The 16746-nt window shown below is 38.6% G+C and overlaps 2 protein-coding genes and 1 non-coding gene across 5 annotated transcripts; 2 read left to right on the top strand and 1 right to left on the bottom strand.

Moving 5' to 3' along the window:
* Nucleotides 1-27: 27 nt before the first annotated feature.
* Nucleotides 28-6127, bottom strand: LOC136283862 (upstream-binding protein 1-like). Of its 3 annotated transcripts, XM_066173336.1 has the most exons (11): nucleotides 5829-6127; nucleotides 5100-5192; nucleotides 4271-4399; nucleotides 3177-3265; nucleotides 2642-2755; nucleotides 1906-2073; nucleotides 1505-1610; nucleotides 1270-1376; nucleotides 1097-1136; nucleotides 816-924; nucleotides 28-298 (listed from the first exon to the last, which is right to left on the bottom strand). In XM_066173336.1, the coding sequence occupies exons 1-5, from the start codon at nucleotides 5954-5956 to the stop codon at nucleotides 2700-2702; spliced, it is 495 nt and encodes a 164-aa protein (XP_066029433.1). In that variant the 5' UTR covers nucleotides 5957-6127; the 3' UTR covers nucleotides 28-298; nucleotides 816-924; nucleotides 1097-1136; nucleotides 1270-1376; nucleotides 1505-1610; nucleotides 1906-2073; nucleotides 2642-2699. The 3 variants fall into 3 exon arrangements, with proteins under 3 accessions (XP_066029433.1, XP_066029435.1, XP_066029434.1); XM_066173338.1 differs by lacking the exon at nucleotides 1906-2073; XM_066173337.1 differs by lacking the exon at nucleotides 1906-2073 and having other exon boundaries at nucleotides 2686-2755.
* Nucleotides 6128-6534: 407 nt separating this feature from the next.
* Nucleotides 6535-11401, top strand: LOC131780885 (systemic RNA interference defective protein 1). Its single transcript, XR_010718965.1, has 2 exons — nucleotides 6535-6849; nucleotides 8056-11401. It is a non-coding gene; the product is annotated as a systemic RNA interference defective protein 1 (transcript).
* A 1227-nt stretch (nucleotides 11402-12628) lies between these two features.
* Nucleotides 12629-16746, top strand: LOC131780933 (uncharacterized). Its single transcript, XM_066173332.1, has 2 exons — nucleotides 12629-12963; nucleotides 14355-16746. The coding sequence occupies exons 1-2, from the start codon at nucleotides 12726-12728 to the stop codon at nucleotides 16484-16486; spliced, it is 2370 nt and encodes a 789-aa protein (XP_066029429.1). The 5' UTR covers nucleotides 12629-12725; the 3' UTR covers nucleotides 16487-16746.

Here is a 16746-nt window from a genome sequence, read left to right as displayed (position 1 = left end):
ATTTCCACTTAAGTATCGAAGACACTCCGAGATCTTGGCCCTTAACTCTGTTTTTATTCGCTCTATGATTGGCTCAGAATACTCCCTCACCTTTTCAGCCACCAATCTGGTGCAAAACTGAAAAAAGCAGTCGTAACTTGCAGGTCACTTGCGTTTCCCTGCGCTTCAAACAGTCTGCATGGCATTACTGCGGGCTCTTGATGGCTATGGCCATATTTTCATTTGTTCTGATTGGCTGTTACGATTGCGAATTGTCTGGTTTGAGGCCACCCAGTTTAAATGTCCTCTATGAAGGAACCTGTGGCCGATAAGGAGAACTTTCAAGTACTTAATCAGAGAAAAATTACAAGATTCTGTTAATCATGTTGAGTAGAAGGTTGTCAACTGCCTAGTAAGGGGGAGGGGGGTGCCCACTACTTTTGCCACTTGTTGTACCTCACATAAAAACAAGATTCATAGCATAATCATAGCTGCATTTACTATCAGTTGATTATTATTATCACTGTCAATCTTATCAAATCTTCCTTATTTTTAAGTTCCAGTTTCTGCATTTCAACTTTAAGTTTCTATCTGCACCTTTGGACTGAACATAAGGATCACAAACAGTTTACAATGAGGAAACCGAATGGAAACAAATTTTATCTCTGCAATAGAGGTTATGACCAGTGCATCAATGGATTTTCTTGAATTCAACACAGAAACTGGGCAGCCTTGCAGTTCAGAAACCTGGGACCTTTCTGAAGGTTTTGATTTTCATTATGGCAGTAAACGTAATTGAAGACTCATGGAAATCTGACAAAGTACTTGAGACTCACTTTGAACACCTTGACCTGACAGCCTACACTGTGGATGGGAAGAGCATCAATCAATGAATTGGGAGAGAATGAGTCAACTTGTAATCTAAATGGGACACCGCCTCTCCACCTGTAAAAAAAAAACAGTGACTTTTGTTAAAGGCAAAGTAAGCAAAAGAAATGCTTTTCTTTTAAAAAAAACTCAACCAGGTTAATAACAAAGAAAAGTCTATCTAAAAGCTACAATAATTTCTCACTGCTAAAAGGAAAAATCAACATGGTTCTTCTAAAGCTACACTCACCACTCTTTCCCTTGGTAAACTCTGAGCTGACACAGTTGATCTGAACAAAAAGTGGGGTAAAAGTGTTTTTTTTTTTTGAGCAAGATGCAATGGTGCTATACTTAGTCCATTACAAGGGTGAAAACATGTAAAAGACAAAAATTGTCTGAAAAAAGCTACAAATAACTGCTTACAATGACGTAAACTCCTGCTCCCTTGCTTGGATCCCACTCAAACTCATAACAATTAAGCTAGTTGCCTTTGCTTCTGATGTTTGAAACACCACTTGACATGGGAACATCTAAAATGGTCAAAATACAACAACAAAAGAAAGACTGTATAACTTGTACTAAATTAATTTTATTCTAGATGAAAAAAGAAAAACAGAGATCGTTAATCAATTAGCAAAGAAAAGTTAAAAATAAAAACCTATTTCCAACATTCTGTCAGCTGGTCGGTTGTTTTTCCACTCTTCATATTTTTCAGATTCTTGGACTTGAAGTTTTCTCTCTTAGAAGCACAGCTTTATTGCACTCTGTCAAATTAAAAAAAAAATTGCACTCATATGTGATTACATTTTCAAATGCTTACTCTAGTTACTCAACTGCTTCCTAAACAAGTTAAAACTATCCTGTGATTAGAAAATAAAACACTGCCTCCCAAATCATGCACACATAACAACTGGTTTTAAGAACAATAGAACAGGGTTCATACCTTTTAAAAATATGCATTTATGGTGAGCTAATCTGGTAAGAAAGTGTAATAACAAGCTAACAGTGTGCACTATTATAGATCTACGTGTGCTTTAGTTAGCTAACACTGACTGTTACCTTTCAAATTTTGAAACAAGAGTGATTTTTCACAGGCTTTCTGCTAAATCCCATGACATTTGTCAGTTCTCTGCACGTGTAAGTTGTTCAGTTTCCACAACGAAACGGCAGCAAACAATGCTGTCGTTTCTGTCCAGTAACAAGAGGTCACGAAGAGTGGCTGGTAAGCTTTACAAGAATTTTAGGGGTAAACAAAACAAAGGTTACATACTAGCGATAGAAAAGCAGCCAATAGCCAGAAATAACTGCCTTGACAGCTCTATAATTGCCGGCTGTATAACGAACACATGGGGACAAAGCTAGTCTTCATTGTGAAATTCTACTTGAAATGTGTTTCAGACAACGGTTTGAAAGAAGCCTTGAAAATAAAATCTCTCGACAGTGTAAAAGTTCTGAATTTGAGACAATTAGAACACGAATTCAGCTATTCGATGTGATTTGATTTCATAGCAATGCAATTCGTAGCAGACACTCCTGATTTTCCAGCAATATGCCATGTTAATGACACTAAAGATATCATTCGAAATCGAAGGCAGACCAGTTTTCATTATAAACAGTTTGGAAAGGGCATAGTCAAATATAATGCTTTTAAACAAAATTTACTTTGTTTTGTTCAACCTCTGAACCTAAAGGTGTATTGTTCACATTATGAATTTTTTTATGGAAAATTTTTGACAGGCGCAATGTACTATAGGAAATGTTTTAGGAAATGACAAAGTTGAGAATGACCAGCCACCTGAAGCTGCAAATGTGCTTTACTGGTTTGAAAAGGTCCCTTGCCTGTTGTGCTGAAACTAGGGAGATCCCTGCTCTAATGGTAAGCACATCATTTCCAACAAATATGCCTGCCCTGAAAACAGAACCAGCAGGATTAAAAATCTAAGCATCCTAGACAACCTTTCTAATTCAGTTATGGGTCCATTTTGATTGAGAACTGGAAAAGTGATTTCTACATGTCACTACACAATTTCATTCATGGGAAAAGTCTTTGTCAGTAATTATTTTCATTTTATGAATAAAACCTGAAGAATCAAAATTACAGTCAACTATAGGTCAGTAGTTTAACTCTTAGGACCCTTCAGAGTGATGAGAACCTAATTTCTCCCTCTGAATTATGCTAGGGTCACAAGAATAAAGAAAATGGTCATTAACTACAGGAGCTCTTGATCGTTAAATAAATTCTCCTTGTTGGTTCCTTTAGAAATAAATAGAGAACAGTGTGGAGAATATGCATACTGATGTTAGAGTTAAGAGCTAAGAGGGTTAAGTACCTTGATTAAGATAAGTTAGGGAGTCTTCTTCAAGTCTCTTTGTAGGAGAAGTTGCAGCTTTCAAAATGTACCTGAACCTGTAACTCAGACTGTTGACAAAAGGTAAAAATAACAAAAACCTAAATGACAGAACAATGTATTTACAGTACCACAAGCTACAGGCAACATTACTAACTTCATTCCTTTCCATAAGGAAAATCAAATCTACCAAGTAACTAAGAAAAATAAACTTAATTCCTCAAGTTTAATGAGGACCTGAAAAATCAGTGTTCAGTTTTTCAGCAAATGAGATGAGCTGTAATTGCAGAAATTGCAGAAAGAAAGTCTGCAGATTAAGGCTTTGGCAGATTTTAGCCTTTAACCTCTAAGAGTGACTAGCATCTAGATTCTCCTTACAATATCACCCCTGAATAAAACAGTAATGTCATGAGAATGAAGAAAATGATCACCAACTGAAGAAGCTCTTGATTAGTTGACAAATTCTCCTTGTCAGCACATCAGGAAATGTATAGAGAACAGTATGGAGAGTAAACAAGCTGATGTGCCTCCAAGATACTAGTTAGGTGTTACTACCAAATGAGTAATCCATGCCACATGTTAGGAGTGCCCTGAATTTTAAAGGATTCATCTTTTCCATAAAGAAATCTGATCAAAATTTTTTAATGAAATAAATTTTATTTGACTCGTGGACTAAAATTAGGCCAAGAAACAATTCTCATTGGCAGGCTGGGCTGAAATGTAAGCAATTGCAGAAAAGAGGCTTGAAAAAATCAGTAGCAACTTTTCTTTCTACAATCTATCAATCTGCAAAATGAAATTGCCTGTGGAATAAACATCTTTTTTAATTGAAAGTCTCCTGACATAACATCTGTTTATTTCATTTCAGAACCCTTCAGTAGTCAATTTTCAAACCAGTAGAGCAATCCTATTAACCTGTTTGAATTTCCAAGAATTTTTATAAGTTGTTCAGTTTGGTAGTTATAAAGGGTACTTCAGGCTGCAAATGTAACCAGTTACATATACAGCCTGAAATGGAGAACACTGTTACAAATGAAGATGAGACCAAAATCTTATTCTGCTTGCTTGGTACTTACCTATTAACATCTAAGCTTCCAGCAGATGACATTGGTGATGACTGCGTTGGAGGTGACATGCCACAAGCCATAAGAGTTTCCTGCTTTGTTTGGAGGGCAGGGTCTAAAGAATTCACCCCATTGGTTACTCTAGGACAACGCAAAAATAGAAAAATTCAATTAAAAGTAATAGAAGACACGGCTAACACCAAGAACACGCAGCAGTTTCACCAGAGTGATATTCCAGGCTTTAAGTGGGTTACCAGAAGGATTGACGAGTTCTTTTCCTTACTTGCAAAGTTTCCCTCTCTGCCATTTTGGTTAACCCTTTCACCCTTAAGAGTGATTGTTCTCTATTTTCTCTTTACAATTTCACCCTTGAATCAAATGTAAAGGTTATGAGAAAAGAGGAAATGATCACCAATTTAAGGAGCTTGTAATTGTCAAACAAATTCTCTTTGTCGACACCAAAGGAAATGTAAAGGGAAAAGTATGGAGAATATAGATGCTGGTTTAAGGAAATAAAGGGAGAAGCATTCTTTCCACACCCCTGTTTGTTGATGCTGACAGGTGGCTGGAAGTGAGCTGTGGCTTAGTTGCCATGGTGACCTCATTTTCAAAGCTTTGAGGACAATTCACAAACTTAGACAAGCTTAATTTTCATTTTATACAATAAGTACCTGTAACATGAGGTCTATCAATTAACCTAACATAAACATAACATGAGGTCTATCAATTTTCCCAACACTGATAATGACAACAACATTGATGATGACAACTTGATGTTATTAACCCAGTTGATATACTCTCCCACTAATACAGTATCACAGTTTCTTAATGACTCACTTACTCTGTCACTGCGGAAGAAACAGAGCCAATGGTGTCCATGTTTAGGTGACTTCCTGGTGGCTCATCCTTGAAAATTGGCAAGTTGAGGACATCACTTTGAACAAAGAAAAAATGACATCAATTATTTGATGTCAACAATTATTAGTTGATCCAAAACCAAATTCTCCAACCTACCATCATAAGCATTGTATGACAGACAGTAAGGAGAATTATCAATGAGATCTTGCCAATGAAAGGGGTAAAATTTTATGAGTATCCTACATTCTTTGAAGGTCAGCAATGGAATTGAAGCCATTCATGAAGCTGGGAATGTAATTTTTTTTAAAAATCAATTGCTACTGGGAAAAAACTAAGATTTACTTTATCACAAATTCAAGCTATTTTGTAGATTTAAGATTTTCTCATGGCTCTCACCCGTTTTGTTATCATGATACATGTACAAGAGTAACATGTAATTCTGTTACATGCAAAGTTACATGAAAATAAATTCCATCCGCGCTTTTTTTTCGACACGATCTAGCCACAGAACGTTTTACAATCGGATGGAAAAATCTAAGCTCACATTCCTAATCGAAAAAAGATTAAGGCACTTTTTATAGAGAGCTCTGAGGGCAAAAAATTTAAACATTACGTGTCAGTGAGTTGATCATTTTTCAAGTTATGTTCCATTTGATTAGAAGGTACACAGAAAGCATTCTCAGTTATTATTTGAAATTTTTGTTATTCGCACCTCATGTTGTATGCGCCATCCGCCACATACTCGTTGCCAAGACCAGTCAGATTCAGTAATTCTGAAGCGAGTCCACCGTCCAAACCGCCATCCATGTCGTCTATTCGCCAGCTTGTATTACTAGCCATCTTGCGGCGAGTTTTACTGCATTCACCCTCACGAGTGCATCAGTTTGAGATCATCGATGCTATCTGACCCATTCATAGATGAGTGGACAGGATATGTTGGTGACAAATTGGATAAGAACGCTGAAAGTTTTGCAGAATGACAGATCAACACGATTGAGAGCAACTTGCACATGTTCGTCTCAATTGTGGGGACTGGTACGAGACTAACCTCGTTTTGATATTCACGCCAAATAAACATAGGCATGCATAGCGTGCTACAGCGTGCTACAGATATTTGAAGACATCCTAAGAATTTTACTCCTCTAGGAATGAAGGCGTGCTGGTTAAGGTTCAAATACGGCGTAAAATTTTTCCCCACTTTGCTTTATATCCATATATTTCCAAGACTTAGCATCGCTAGTTTTCCTCCTTCTCATGTTTCCTTTACAGTACAGTAGCTATAGCTATTAATAGCTCAAGTCTGAATATATATCAGACAATAAAAAAATTATTCACAGCCACACGGTAATTTATGATTTATTATGTCTAAACTCTTTTCTTCAGAACCACCATATGGAGAATCGTATGCATACAACCACAGATCTGTTGTTAGTAACACAACAAACCGAAGAGGGCTCTGTCTCGCTAACTCAAAGTAACACCAGATTTTCTTCTTAGGATGTTCTTTATCGTTAATGCATTCCTGTTTGCTCTCACTTGGTGCCTCCCTGCCTGGGGAAAACTTCAGGCAAATTGTTCGTCCGGCATGAATGTTTCAAATTCCCTGAATGTAGTGACAGAGATCAGTGGCAGACTACCTGACGATAATAATTTACAACGTTCCTGCGTGTTGAAGTTGGACAAACCTAGTAGCTTTTTACGAGTGAGTACTCGAAAGAATGACAACCAAAGAGGTGAGAGTAGAGTCAGTTTGATAGAATAGTTTAACAAACACTTCACAAGACGAAGTAAAGAGGCGTCAGGAAGTAAGCCGCCATCATCCCGATTTAAAGAAGCGTGGGCAGCTTACTTCCTGACGCCTATTTATGCTTCGTCAGAAAAAGGCAGCTAGTTAGTGATCGTATAAAAGGACCTCTTGTTGCAGCGTTTAGATCACCCCTGTTGAAAGCACTAGACAGGAGTGCCGTAAAGTGGGTCTATGAATTGTACCTTCTTCGGTTACATTAATTAAATCTTTAAACCAGAGTAGCATCAAACCATGTATGTTGATTTCATTGCCAAAATATTCCGCTCCAGTAATCCGAAGCTGTTCTCGAAATTTCCAATACTGGTGACCCTTATTAATTTAGGTCCGCTTTGCAGCTATTCCTGCGGCCGTATTCTGCTTGCACAGTCAGTTATGCAGATAACAGAGTTCCCTCTTTCGAGATTTACGATGAAAACTTATGCTGACTCGTTAGTCATGCGACCCGCGGGGTGGACCAATTTGTTTCTGACTACGCAGGGAGATAAGTAACTATTTGGCAAGATCAATAATCCCTCCACTATCGTCTGAAGTCCAGAAGTTAGACAGTATCTTTCCTTATATCAGGCTTATTTTATCCTTCATGGTGCTTTCGTAGTTGAAGACGTTTTGCGAAGTGGGGACTTTTGCTCGACAACCTCTAATTTTGAATCATTTTCCAAAGGATGCCATCTCAGTAATCTGAAAACGTAAAAATAGACGGAGAGAAATAAAAGTAGATTTTCATTCTGATACATAGATCTTTCTCTTAATTTTTTTTTCAAATTTGTGGCTCATTTGGTCAGAATAGCGCTCTGCTAATAACAGTAGAGAAGCGGGTCCCTCTCAAATTAAGCCTTGTATAACTTTTTAACTGCAGTGTCTTAAAATGCAGTCAACCACTGGAGATTAATTCGTCATGTCCCAACTTGATACTGGTGGGAAATATAAGGCAAGGATCTTTCTAGATTCACCATTATGTATAGAAATTTGATGAGCTACGTGAGCGAATGTCTCACTTGAATTTGAAACACAAATTGTGTCTCCAGCAGCAGTCCAGCTTGATTCAGAGACCAGCACGCGAGCAATTCCAATAGAGTAGCACACTATCCCCACATTTAAATAGGAATTGTAAACTGTAATCTTCTCTCTTAAGGTTTCTTGCATGTTTTTCTGTACCACGCCGATGGATCATCCTTACTTGGTCACCTGAACGTTTCAGAACCATCAACAATTTGGAACATTCTGAACATTTGTCCCACCGGTGTGACTAATAATGTAACCACAGGGAAGAAGTTGTTATCCGTGGTTGGAAAGGGCAGTGGGCTTTCCTTCACAGTGAAAATAGCTGAAGGTGCATCAGAAATTGCGCTTGATGAACCACACACAGTCAATATCCAGGGAGATGAGGTGAGCGTGTTCCAGTTCATTCCACCCCAAGGTATCTCTGATAAACAACTGGACATTACTGCCACGTCACAGTCAAACCTTGCTGCTTACTTAAAGGTATCACACATATGCGAAGATGTCCAGGAAAACTTAGAAGTTGTGGATTACAAAAAGGAATCTCTTCGACTTTCCTTTGCCACAAAAGGACGGATAACTTTATCCAGAGCTTCCATTCCCTCTTTAACTGATTCCGCCTCTAGATGGTTCATTGGAATTGGTTTGAAGAACGTGTCAGGTGACGTCAAATTTAGTGAGTCAAAAAATGTTACTTTAAAGCTGACAAGGTCGTTTGATTATAACTATGCCATACCTGTTTCTGCCCTATTACTCGCATCACTTCTGGGTGGTATAGTAGTGTCTATCGTGGCACATTTTCTTTTTAAAGAGTCCCTCTCTGAGATAAGGTTTGGTGGCGCAACTGTAATGGCCAACATGAATGGTGCGATGGGTATACAACTCCAGTTCCTTCCACCAGGTGATCAAGCCAATAATAATCGAATTCAAACTAACCTAAAAATTTCATGTTGCGATCTGTGGGAGGTAATCAGATATCACTGGTTTTCCTTTGGTCCAAAGACCTATTCCTACATCACAGGTATTGTGGGTAATGTGCTTATGGTAGGTGCTTTTCAGTTCGTGTTTGCAAACTGGTATACGATGATTCAGGAAGGGAACAGAGATAATTGTTACTACAACGACTTTTGTTATAGAGTTACAAATCATGATATTCCGTTTAACTTGATGATAAGTAACTTATCATATATAGTCCACGGTCTAATCTTAGCTGTGTGGGTACTGATACTGGAAACCAAACTAAATGTGCGGTTCAAAAGCAACACGACCAGCCGCACAGGCACTGGAGCCGCCGTGGCATGGGGATCCGAGCTACCAAACCATGTTCTGTTATGTCCTGAAACTAACTTTCATATTTTTGAAGGAGGTATTCCAAACACAATCATCGCAGAGCCTGAAAGCAAAAAAATTATTGCCGCAGCACTGAAAAAGAAGTACTGTTATTCCATTGGGTATGCGTTTTCCTGGGCTTTGGTTTTCCAGGGATTATTTTCCACTCTTTACCACTTATGCCCTAGCAGCTTCACATTTCAGTTTGATTCGGCTTTTATGTTTATCATGGCTGGTTTATCTGTGCTGTTTTTGTATAATGGCTTTGAGCAGAATCGTTGTCCTTCTTCCGAAAATGTGAAGTACCCTGTGGGTGCCTCTAATTTCTTCCTTTTTTTTATTGTGCCTCTCTTTATTTTTAACTACTTTGGTACGCTCTTTAACTCTGATTCTGGGCTTAGCAAACCATTACAGAACTTTTTCTTCGCATTCCTGATCATTTGGTGGCTTTTGATGGTTTATTGGGCTTTTTATAAGTTAAATATCCACCAAGGAGTATGCCGAAATGCATGTAATGTGTTTTTATTCATTTTGGGTGGCCTGGTAGTACCCTTGGGGCTCTTTTTGTGTTTTTTGTTCACCAATCTGTCACAGGTGTTTCTGTATACCTGCATTATTTGTAGCATCATTGCTGTCCTCGCTAAACTTAGGCCCTGGAGAAAGCTGTGCTGTTGCTGTGAATGCAGGCGCAATTGCCCAACGGCCAAGGTAATTTATCAAAGGCTTTTCATCCCTCACTTTCATCGTTTTGGTCGGAGCTTTTGGCGTTTTCAAATGGCTGCCCACCACAAGCAAATCGTCGACGCCAGAAAACTCCCGTGACCAAAACGAAGAATGTGCTTTTCTGGAATTTTTCGATTGGCACGATCTTTGGCATTTTTTGTCCTCCTTTGGTGTCCTAATGGCCACAATTGTTATCATGTTTTTAAGTTCTAAACCCGTGTAAAAGTCGTAGGCTTCAGAATATGTAATGCAAGGGAGTGCAATGTAAAACTCCACATAATAGAGAAGTTTTCAACTGCATGTCAAAATTAATCTAGGATTGCTTTGTTTGCTTTATTTCGGTCTGTGAATGGTGTAGAAAACGCGCACATTCTTCAACCAATTAGATGCAAAACAAAAATAAATCGCGACTTTGTCCACCGCGATTTCCCGCGCTATTGGTAGTTTGCTTGTATAATTTGTGTTCTCATCGGCTGTTGATAATGTTAACCATCGTTATGATTGCTTGTTAGGATTTAGAGGTTTTGGTTTTTCGATAGTCAGTTGAAAACTGTTCTTACAGACGTGGTGATGATGGTGGGATTTAGACTATAAAGGGGGTAAGTTTCTGAAGAAAGTGTGATGCTGCGTCGGTGAGAGAGTATAACAGGGTAATTTAGTGTTATCAACTAAGTTGATGATGTAAATTGGCCACTGTACAGAGTTTTAGAGCTGACGTTTTGAATGTCAGCCCTTCGTCAGAGCGAATGGTTTTTCGTTTTTCGAATTTAGATTATAGCCGCGGTGAACATAGTCTCCTTTATTAGTAGGAGTTAACATTAGGCCTTCATGTCAAGTAAATATCGGATTGTGTTGGTTTCACTTTGGTGAAATTAAAAGGCATTTTGAATTTAAAATGGAAGCATGGGGCAAGTACAGGTGGTGATGGACAGTGGGTCCATAAACTCTTCAATAGTCGCCAAAGGACACTTAATATATAGAAGGTTTTGAAAAATTGATACGCGCGTAAGATAATCGCAAGGTGCGTGTTATTGTTTATCAAACCCGTTACAAGCATAATAATCAAGAGAGGGATTATGACCAGACGAGAGTTAAATGTACATTGTAAATAACTTGCTTTTCAAACTCGCATTCGGGTATTCTTAAAACTTACTGAGCCAAGCGCTGCTAATCATCTTTTTAACTTCAGCTAGCAGTATAACCAGCCAGCATTTACAAACTACGTAATCTTCATCGGCATTATTTATATTGACCAATATTGGCCACCAATAGAAAGTAAGATATAATCGTCCTAGAAGTTACAGTCTCTGTTACAATACTAGGATACAAGTTTATTAAAGTATTATGTTAGTTAAACGGTACTTTCGCGTTTACTGAATTTAAGAAGAAGTATAATAATAAACAGTGCGTTGGATTGTATGCTCATGCAGAAGCAAGCAAAGGGTGAGTGATAAATAACACATCTGCTAAATGATCGGTGGCCGAGAACTATTTGTACCCGAGTGTCGAAGTGATCTGGGATGGTCATGGTTTTGTTTTTCTTCGCTTTATGACTCAAAAAAGTTCCGCCACCCCATCAACAACCAATCAGGTGCAAAACTGAAACCCAGTCGAGACTTGGTCACCGCGTTTTCCCGCGCCCCAACTGTTTTCTTGTTATTACTCATTACTCGGCACTTATTGACTCTAGTAATATTTTGATGTGTTTTCGTTGGCTTCTGAGATTGCAAATTGTTTTGGTAGAAACGCGCTCTATGATGAGCCCCCACGCCAGAAATAAAGATGTATTCATCGAATAAATTATTTAAAGCGAGACGGCAACCTGTTATAACTAGGCTTTTGTCTGTCCAAAGTGTCATGTTGAGAATTATTACGGCATGGAAAGCCAACAAGATAGGGCGCTATCTAAATAAAGCAACGCAAGTCTTGAGCTTGAGCAAGAGGTTGTACTTCTGGCTTTCTCTGAGGTTAAATAGGATTTTTCTAACTTTAGGTGGATTCAGCCGCAACAAAAAGCATGAGTAGCTTGATCCTGAGTATTCATCAAATAAATTATTTAAAACAAGACCGCAACCTATTATAACAAAGCTGACAAGGTCGTTCGATTATAGTTATGCCACGCCTATTTTTTGTATCATTTCTGGTTGGTATAGGAGTGACTATCTTTGCGTATTTTCTCTTCAAAGAGTCTCTCACCCAGGTAAAGCCTGATGATCAGGTCAATAATTATGCTAATTTAGTTTGTGAAATGTGGGAGGTAATCAGATATCGCTGGTTTTCCTTCGGTCCAAAGAGCTATCTCCACATCACATGTATTGTGGGTGCTGCGCTTATGGTAGTTGCTTATTTGATCGTGTACACAAGCTGGGATACGATGATTCAAGAAGGGGAAAGAGATAAATGTTAAATTAGATTGCTTGGCAAAGTCTGCAAGAAATTTATTTTTGCTAGAGCTATTTTCTGGAATCTGAGCTTGAACTTTTGGCTTCCCCGAGGCTAAATAAGATTTTTCTAACTTTGCGCGAATTCAGCCACAACGAAAAGCATGAGTACCTTGACCCTGAATATTCATCAAATAAATCATTTAAAACGAGACAGCAACCTATTATTACTAGGCTTTTGTCTTTCCAAAGTGTCGTGTTGAGAATCAATAGGGCATAAAAACACTCGTCAGGTCTCTTGTTTGCACGCAGCACAACCAAGAAGATAAGGTGCTGTCTAAATAAAGCAACGGAAGCCTTGCTTTTCAGGATGTTTTCAATCCTTTTATATTCATTCCTACTCCTACTCGCTTGGTGCCCCTCAGCCAGTGGACATCTTCTAGCAACATGTTCGTCCGGCATGACTGTTTCAAATGTTCAGAGTGGGGTGATAGAGATCACTGGCACACTATCCAACAACGGCTACCTGCAGCTATCTTGCGTTTTGAAGTTAGATAAACCTGGGAGCTTTTTACGCATGAAAACTAAAAGGAATGACAACGAAAAAGGTGAGGGCATAACCAGTTTGATAGAGTGGTCTTACCGACTTCTTAGAGAGCGAAGTTTTGTCGACGTTTGGTTTAATGAAGATACGAAATCTCTCTTTCTATATTGATTTATTTCTTGATTATTCTTTAGTAATCTGAAAGTGCTTTTGAAAATTCCGAAAGTGGTAACTATTATCAATTCAGGATTTTGCAGCTTTTCCTGAAGCAATTCGCTGTTTGCACAGATAAGGGTTCCTTCTTTCGAGACGTACAATTAAAACTTTTACTGAATCCAGTGCCACTCATGCATTCTTCGGGTGGTCGCTTCTTACGAGGGATCTTTATTTCCGAAAATTACGGTTAAACCAGAGCATTATTGTTGTGGCATTCCACTAATGAACAAAATGCTACCTTTAAACTTCTAGCAATTTCAGGATAGACTGTCCTTGTAAGAGCAAAAGTAAAACTAGCGTTCCTACAAGAAACTTGAAACACATCAGCCTAGCTCCTGCCGTTCTTGTACTTAGTTTTGTTAAACTAATTCACTTCTGACTGCGCAACATATTTCAGATGTTATTTATTTAGATTTATCCAGCCTGTGCACCCGTATTGCGTATTCAAATATCTTTCAGATTCCAATAGTCAGAGAGATCAGTCGCTACTTGGAAATGACGGGTTTCGCTCAATCGGTTTCAAAAGTCTTATTTGATCTTGTTCAGTGATCTTAAATATGCAGACTGCTTTTTTTGCAGCGATCTACCAGCTCGATAAGGGTCAGTACTCTCCTATCAAGTGATACACTCATGAGTCTGATTGTCTAAACAACTTTTTTCTTTCTATTAGTTCTTTTTATTTCTAGTCTGTGCGCTTAGGATTAGTCACGGCTGGTTAAAGTAGGAAGTGGAAATGAAGTCTCCAAATCTGAACCATGTTAAAAGATACTATAAAAATTAAAGGGCATGGAGAAATAAGAATAGATTTTTGCTCTGATATGTGGAACTTGGTTGTGATTTATGAAAAGTAAAACATTTGTACTAATAATAGTGCTCAGAAGAAGCCTTAGCATTTTCAGACTTCCTTTTCTACAATGATCTAAGAAGCAGTTATCCTGTGAAGATACATTCGTCATTTGCTGGTTTGATTTTATTAGGAGAATATAAGTCTGTGACCTTCCCTAACATTCCTTACAATTTAGAGAGATTTGGAATTTGTGAGTTAAATGTCTCTCTTGAATCTAAAATTAGAACACAGTGTCTGCAGCAAGAAGCCCAGCTCGATTCAGAGACCAGCAGGCAAGCGAGCTATTGGAGTGGACATTAGCCCCACATTAGTAGGCTCTTATGAGATCTTATTATCACCTGTTTTGATAGTTATTGATGTATTCATGTGCTAGATTATCCCCTTTATTTTAGGTTTCTTGCAACTTTCCCTGTACCAGCAAGGTGAGTCGTCCCTACTTGGTCATGTGGACGTTTCAGAGCCAACATCAGTTTGGAACACAATAAGCATTTGTCCAACCGGTTTTACCAGCAATCAAAACACAGGAGAGAAGTTGTTATCAGTGGTGGAAAAAGGCATTGGACTTTCTTTCACAGTGCAAATAGCCGAAGGTGCATCAGAAATTGCGCTTGATCAACCACTCACAGTCGATGTCCAAGGAGATGAGGTGAGCATGTTCCAGTTCATTCCACCTCAAGGAATCTCTGATAAACAACTGGACATCACTGCTACGTCTGAATCAAAAGTTGCTGCCTATTTGAAGGTATCGCAGAACTGTAAAGAGGTCGATCTCCAGGAAGACCTAGAGAGCATAGATTACAAGAAGGAATCTCTTCGACTTTCCTTTGCAAAGCAAGGGCGTATAACTTTATCCAGAGTTTCCATTCCCCCTCTGACCGATTCCGTCTCCGGATGGTTCATTGGAATTGGTCTGAAGAACTTATCAGGTGACGTCAAACTTAGTGGGTCAAAAAATGTCACTTTAAAGCTGACAAGGTCGTTCGATTATAATTATGCCGAGCCTATTTGTGTCCTATTTTTTGTATCATTTGTGGTTGGTATATTAGTGTCTATCTTTGCGTATTTTCTCTTCGAAGAGTCTCTCACCCAGGTAAAGCCTGGCGAAGGTAATCAGATCAATAATATTGCTAATTTAGTTTGTGAAGAGCCGGAGGTATTCAGATCTCACTGGTTTTCCTCTAATTTAACATGTTGTGGTTTTTTTGTTGAAATGTTAAAGGTTATCAGTTATCACTGGTTTTCCTTTGGTCCAAAGACCTTCTCCTATATCACAGGAATTGTGGGTAATGTGCTTATGGTAGGTGCTTTTCAGTTCGTGTTTGCAAACTGGTATACGATGATTCAGGAAGGGGACAGAGATAATTGTTACTACAACGACTTTTGTTATAGAGTTGCAAATCATGATATTCCATTTAACTTGATGATAAGTAACTTGACTTACATAGTCCACGGCCTAATCTTAGTTGTGTGGGTACTTATACTAGAAACCAAGGTGAATCTTCGTTGTAAAAGCAGAGCCGCCAATTTTCAGGGATCCAGGCTACCAGAACATATTCCGTCACGTCCTGAAACTAACATTCATTATTTCGGGGTAGCTATTCCAATACCCGAAAACCTCATGGAAAGGGTAGAAAGGGAAAAAGAGGAGATTGCAAAAGCAATGAAAAAGAGGTACTGTTTTTCTATTGGGTATGCGTTTTCCTGGGGACTAGTCTTCGAGGGATTGTTTTCTACTCTTTACCACTTCTGCCCAAGCAGGTTCACATTTCAGTTCGATTCGGCCTTCATGTTTATCGTAGCTGGTTTAATTGTGCTGTTGTTGTATAATGGCATTGAGCAGAATCGTTGTTCCTCTTCTGGAAATGCGAAACACCCAGTTGGCGCTTCTAACTTCTTCCTTTTTTTCATCGTGCCTCTTTTTATTTTCAACTACTTTGGTATGCTATTTAACTCCGACAGTCTCAACAAAGTAATGCAGGGTTTTTTCTTCGCATTCCTGATCATTTGGTGGCTCATGATGTTTTTTTGGGCTTTTCTTAAATTAGATATCTGCGGAAAGATTTGTAGTCATAAATGTAATGCATGTTTATTCTTATTTGGTGGCCTGATAGTGCCCGGGGGGATTTTTATGTATTACTTGTTTAGCGATCTGGCTCAAGTGTTTCTGCTTGCTTGCATTGCCTGTAGCGTCGTCGCAATCTTAGCTAAAGCTAGGCCTCGGAAGAAGTGTGCTTGCAATTGCAAGTGCACTTTTCAAGGGCTTTTTATCCTTCTCACCTTTATCATTTTGGTGGCAGCTATAGTCGTTTTTTTAGAGCTACCCACTACAAACAAAACATCGTCGCCAGAAAACTCTCGTGACCAAAACGAAGAATGTGTCATTTTTGGATTTTTCGACTGGCATGACTTGTGGCATTTTTTGTCTTCCTATGCTCTCCTTATGGGTGCGTTTGTAATCATGTTCATAAGTTCTAAAGCCGAGGAGGCTAATACACATGGTAATCGTATTGCACCAGTAGGATAAGGGAGTACGGTGGCTAATGCTCGTACATAAGAATATTTTTCAGATGAGTGTCAAAAGTGATCCGGGACTGCATCGTCTTTGTTTTACTTCGGTCTGTGATTGCAAAACGAAAATCAATTGTGACTTGTTCGCCCCCGAACTCCTGCGCTTTTACTCTGACTTCCTTTTGGGTATTGATAATTTCAATCTTTCTTCACATTGATTGTTCTGATTACATGGTTTTAGATTTTTGAAAGCAATTGAAAACTGCTCTGAAAGAC

This window comes from Pocillopora verrucosa, chromosome 10 (genome assembly GCF_036669915.1).
Source record: "Pocillopora verrucosa isolate sample1 chromosome 10, ASM3666991v2, whole genome shotgun sequence".
NCBI lineage: Eukaryota > Metazoa > Cnidaria > Anthozoa > Scleractinia > Pocilloporidae > Pocillopora > Pocillopora verrucosa.
This window is presented reverse-complemented; position numbering and strand designations above follow the sequence as displayed.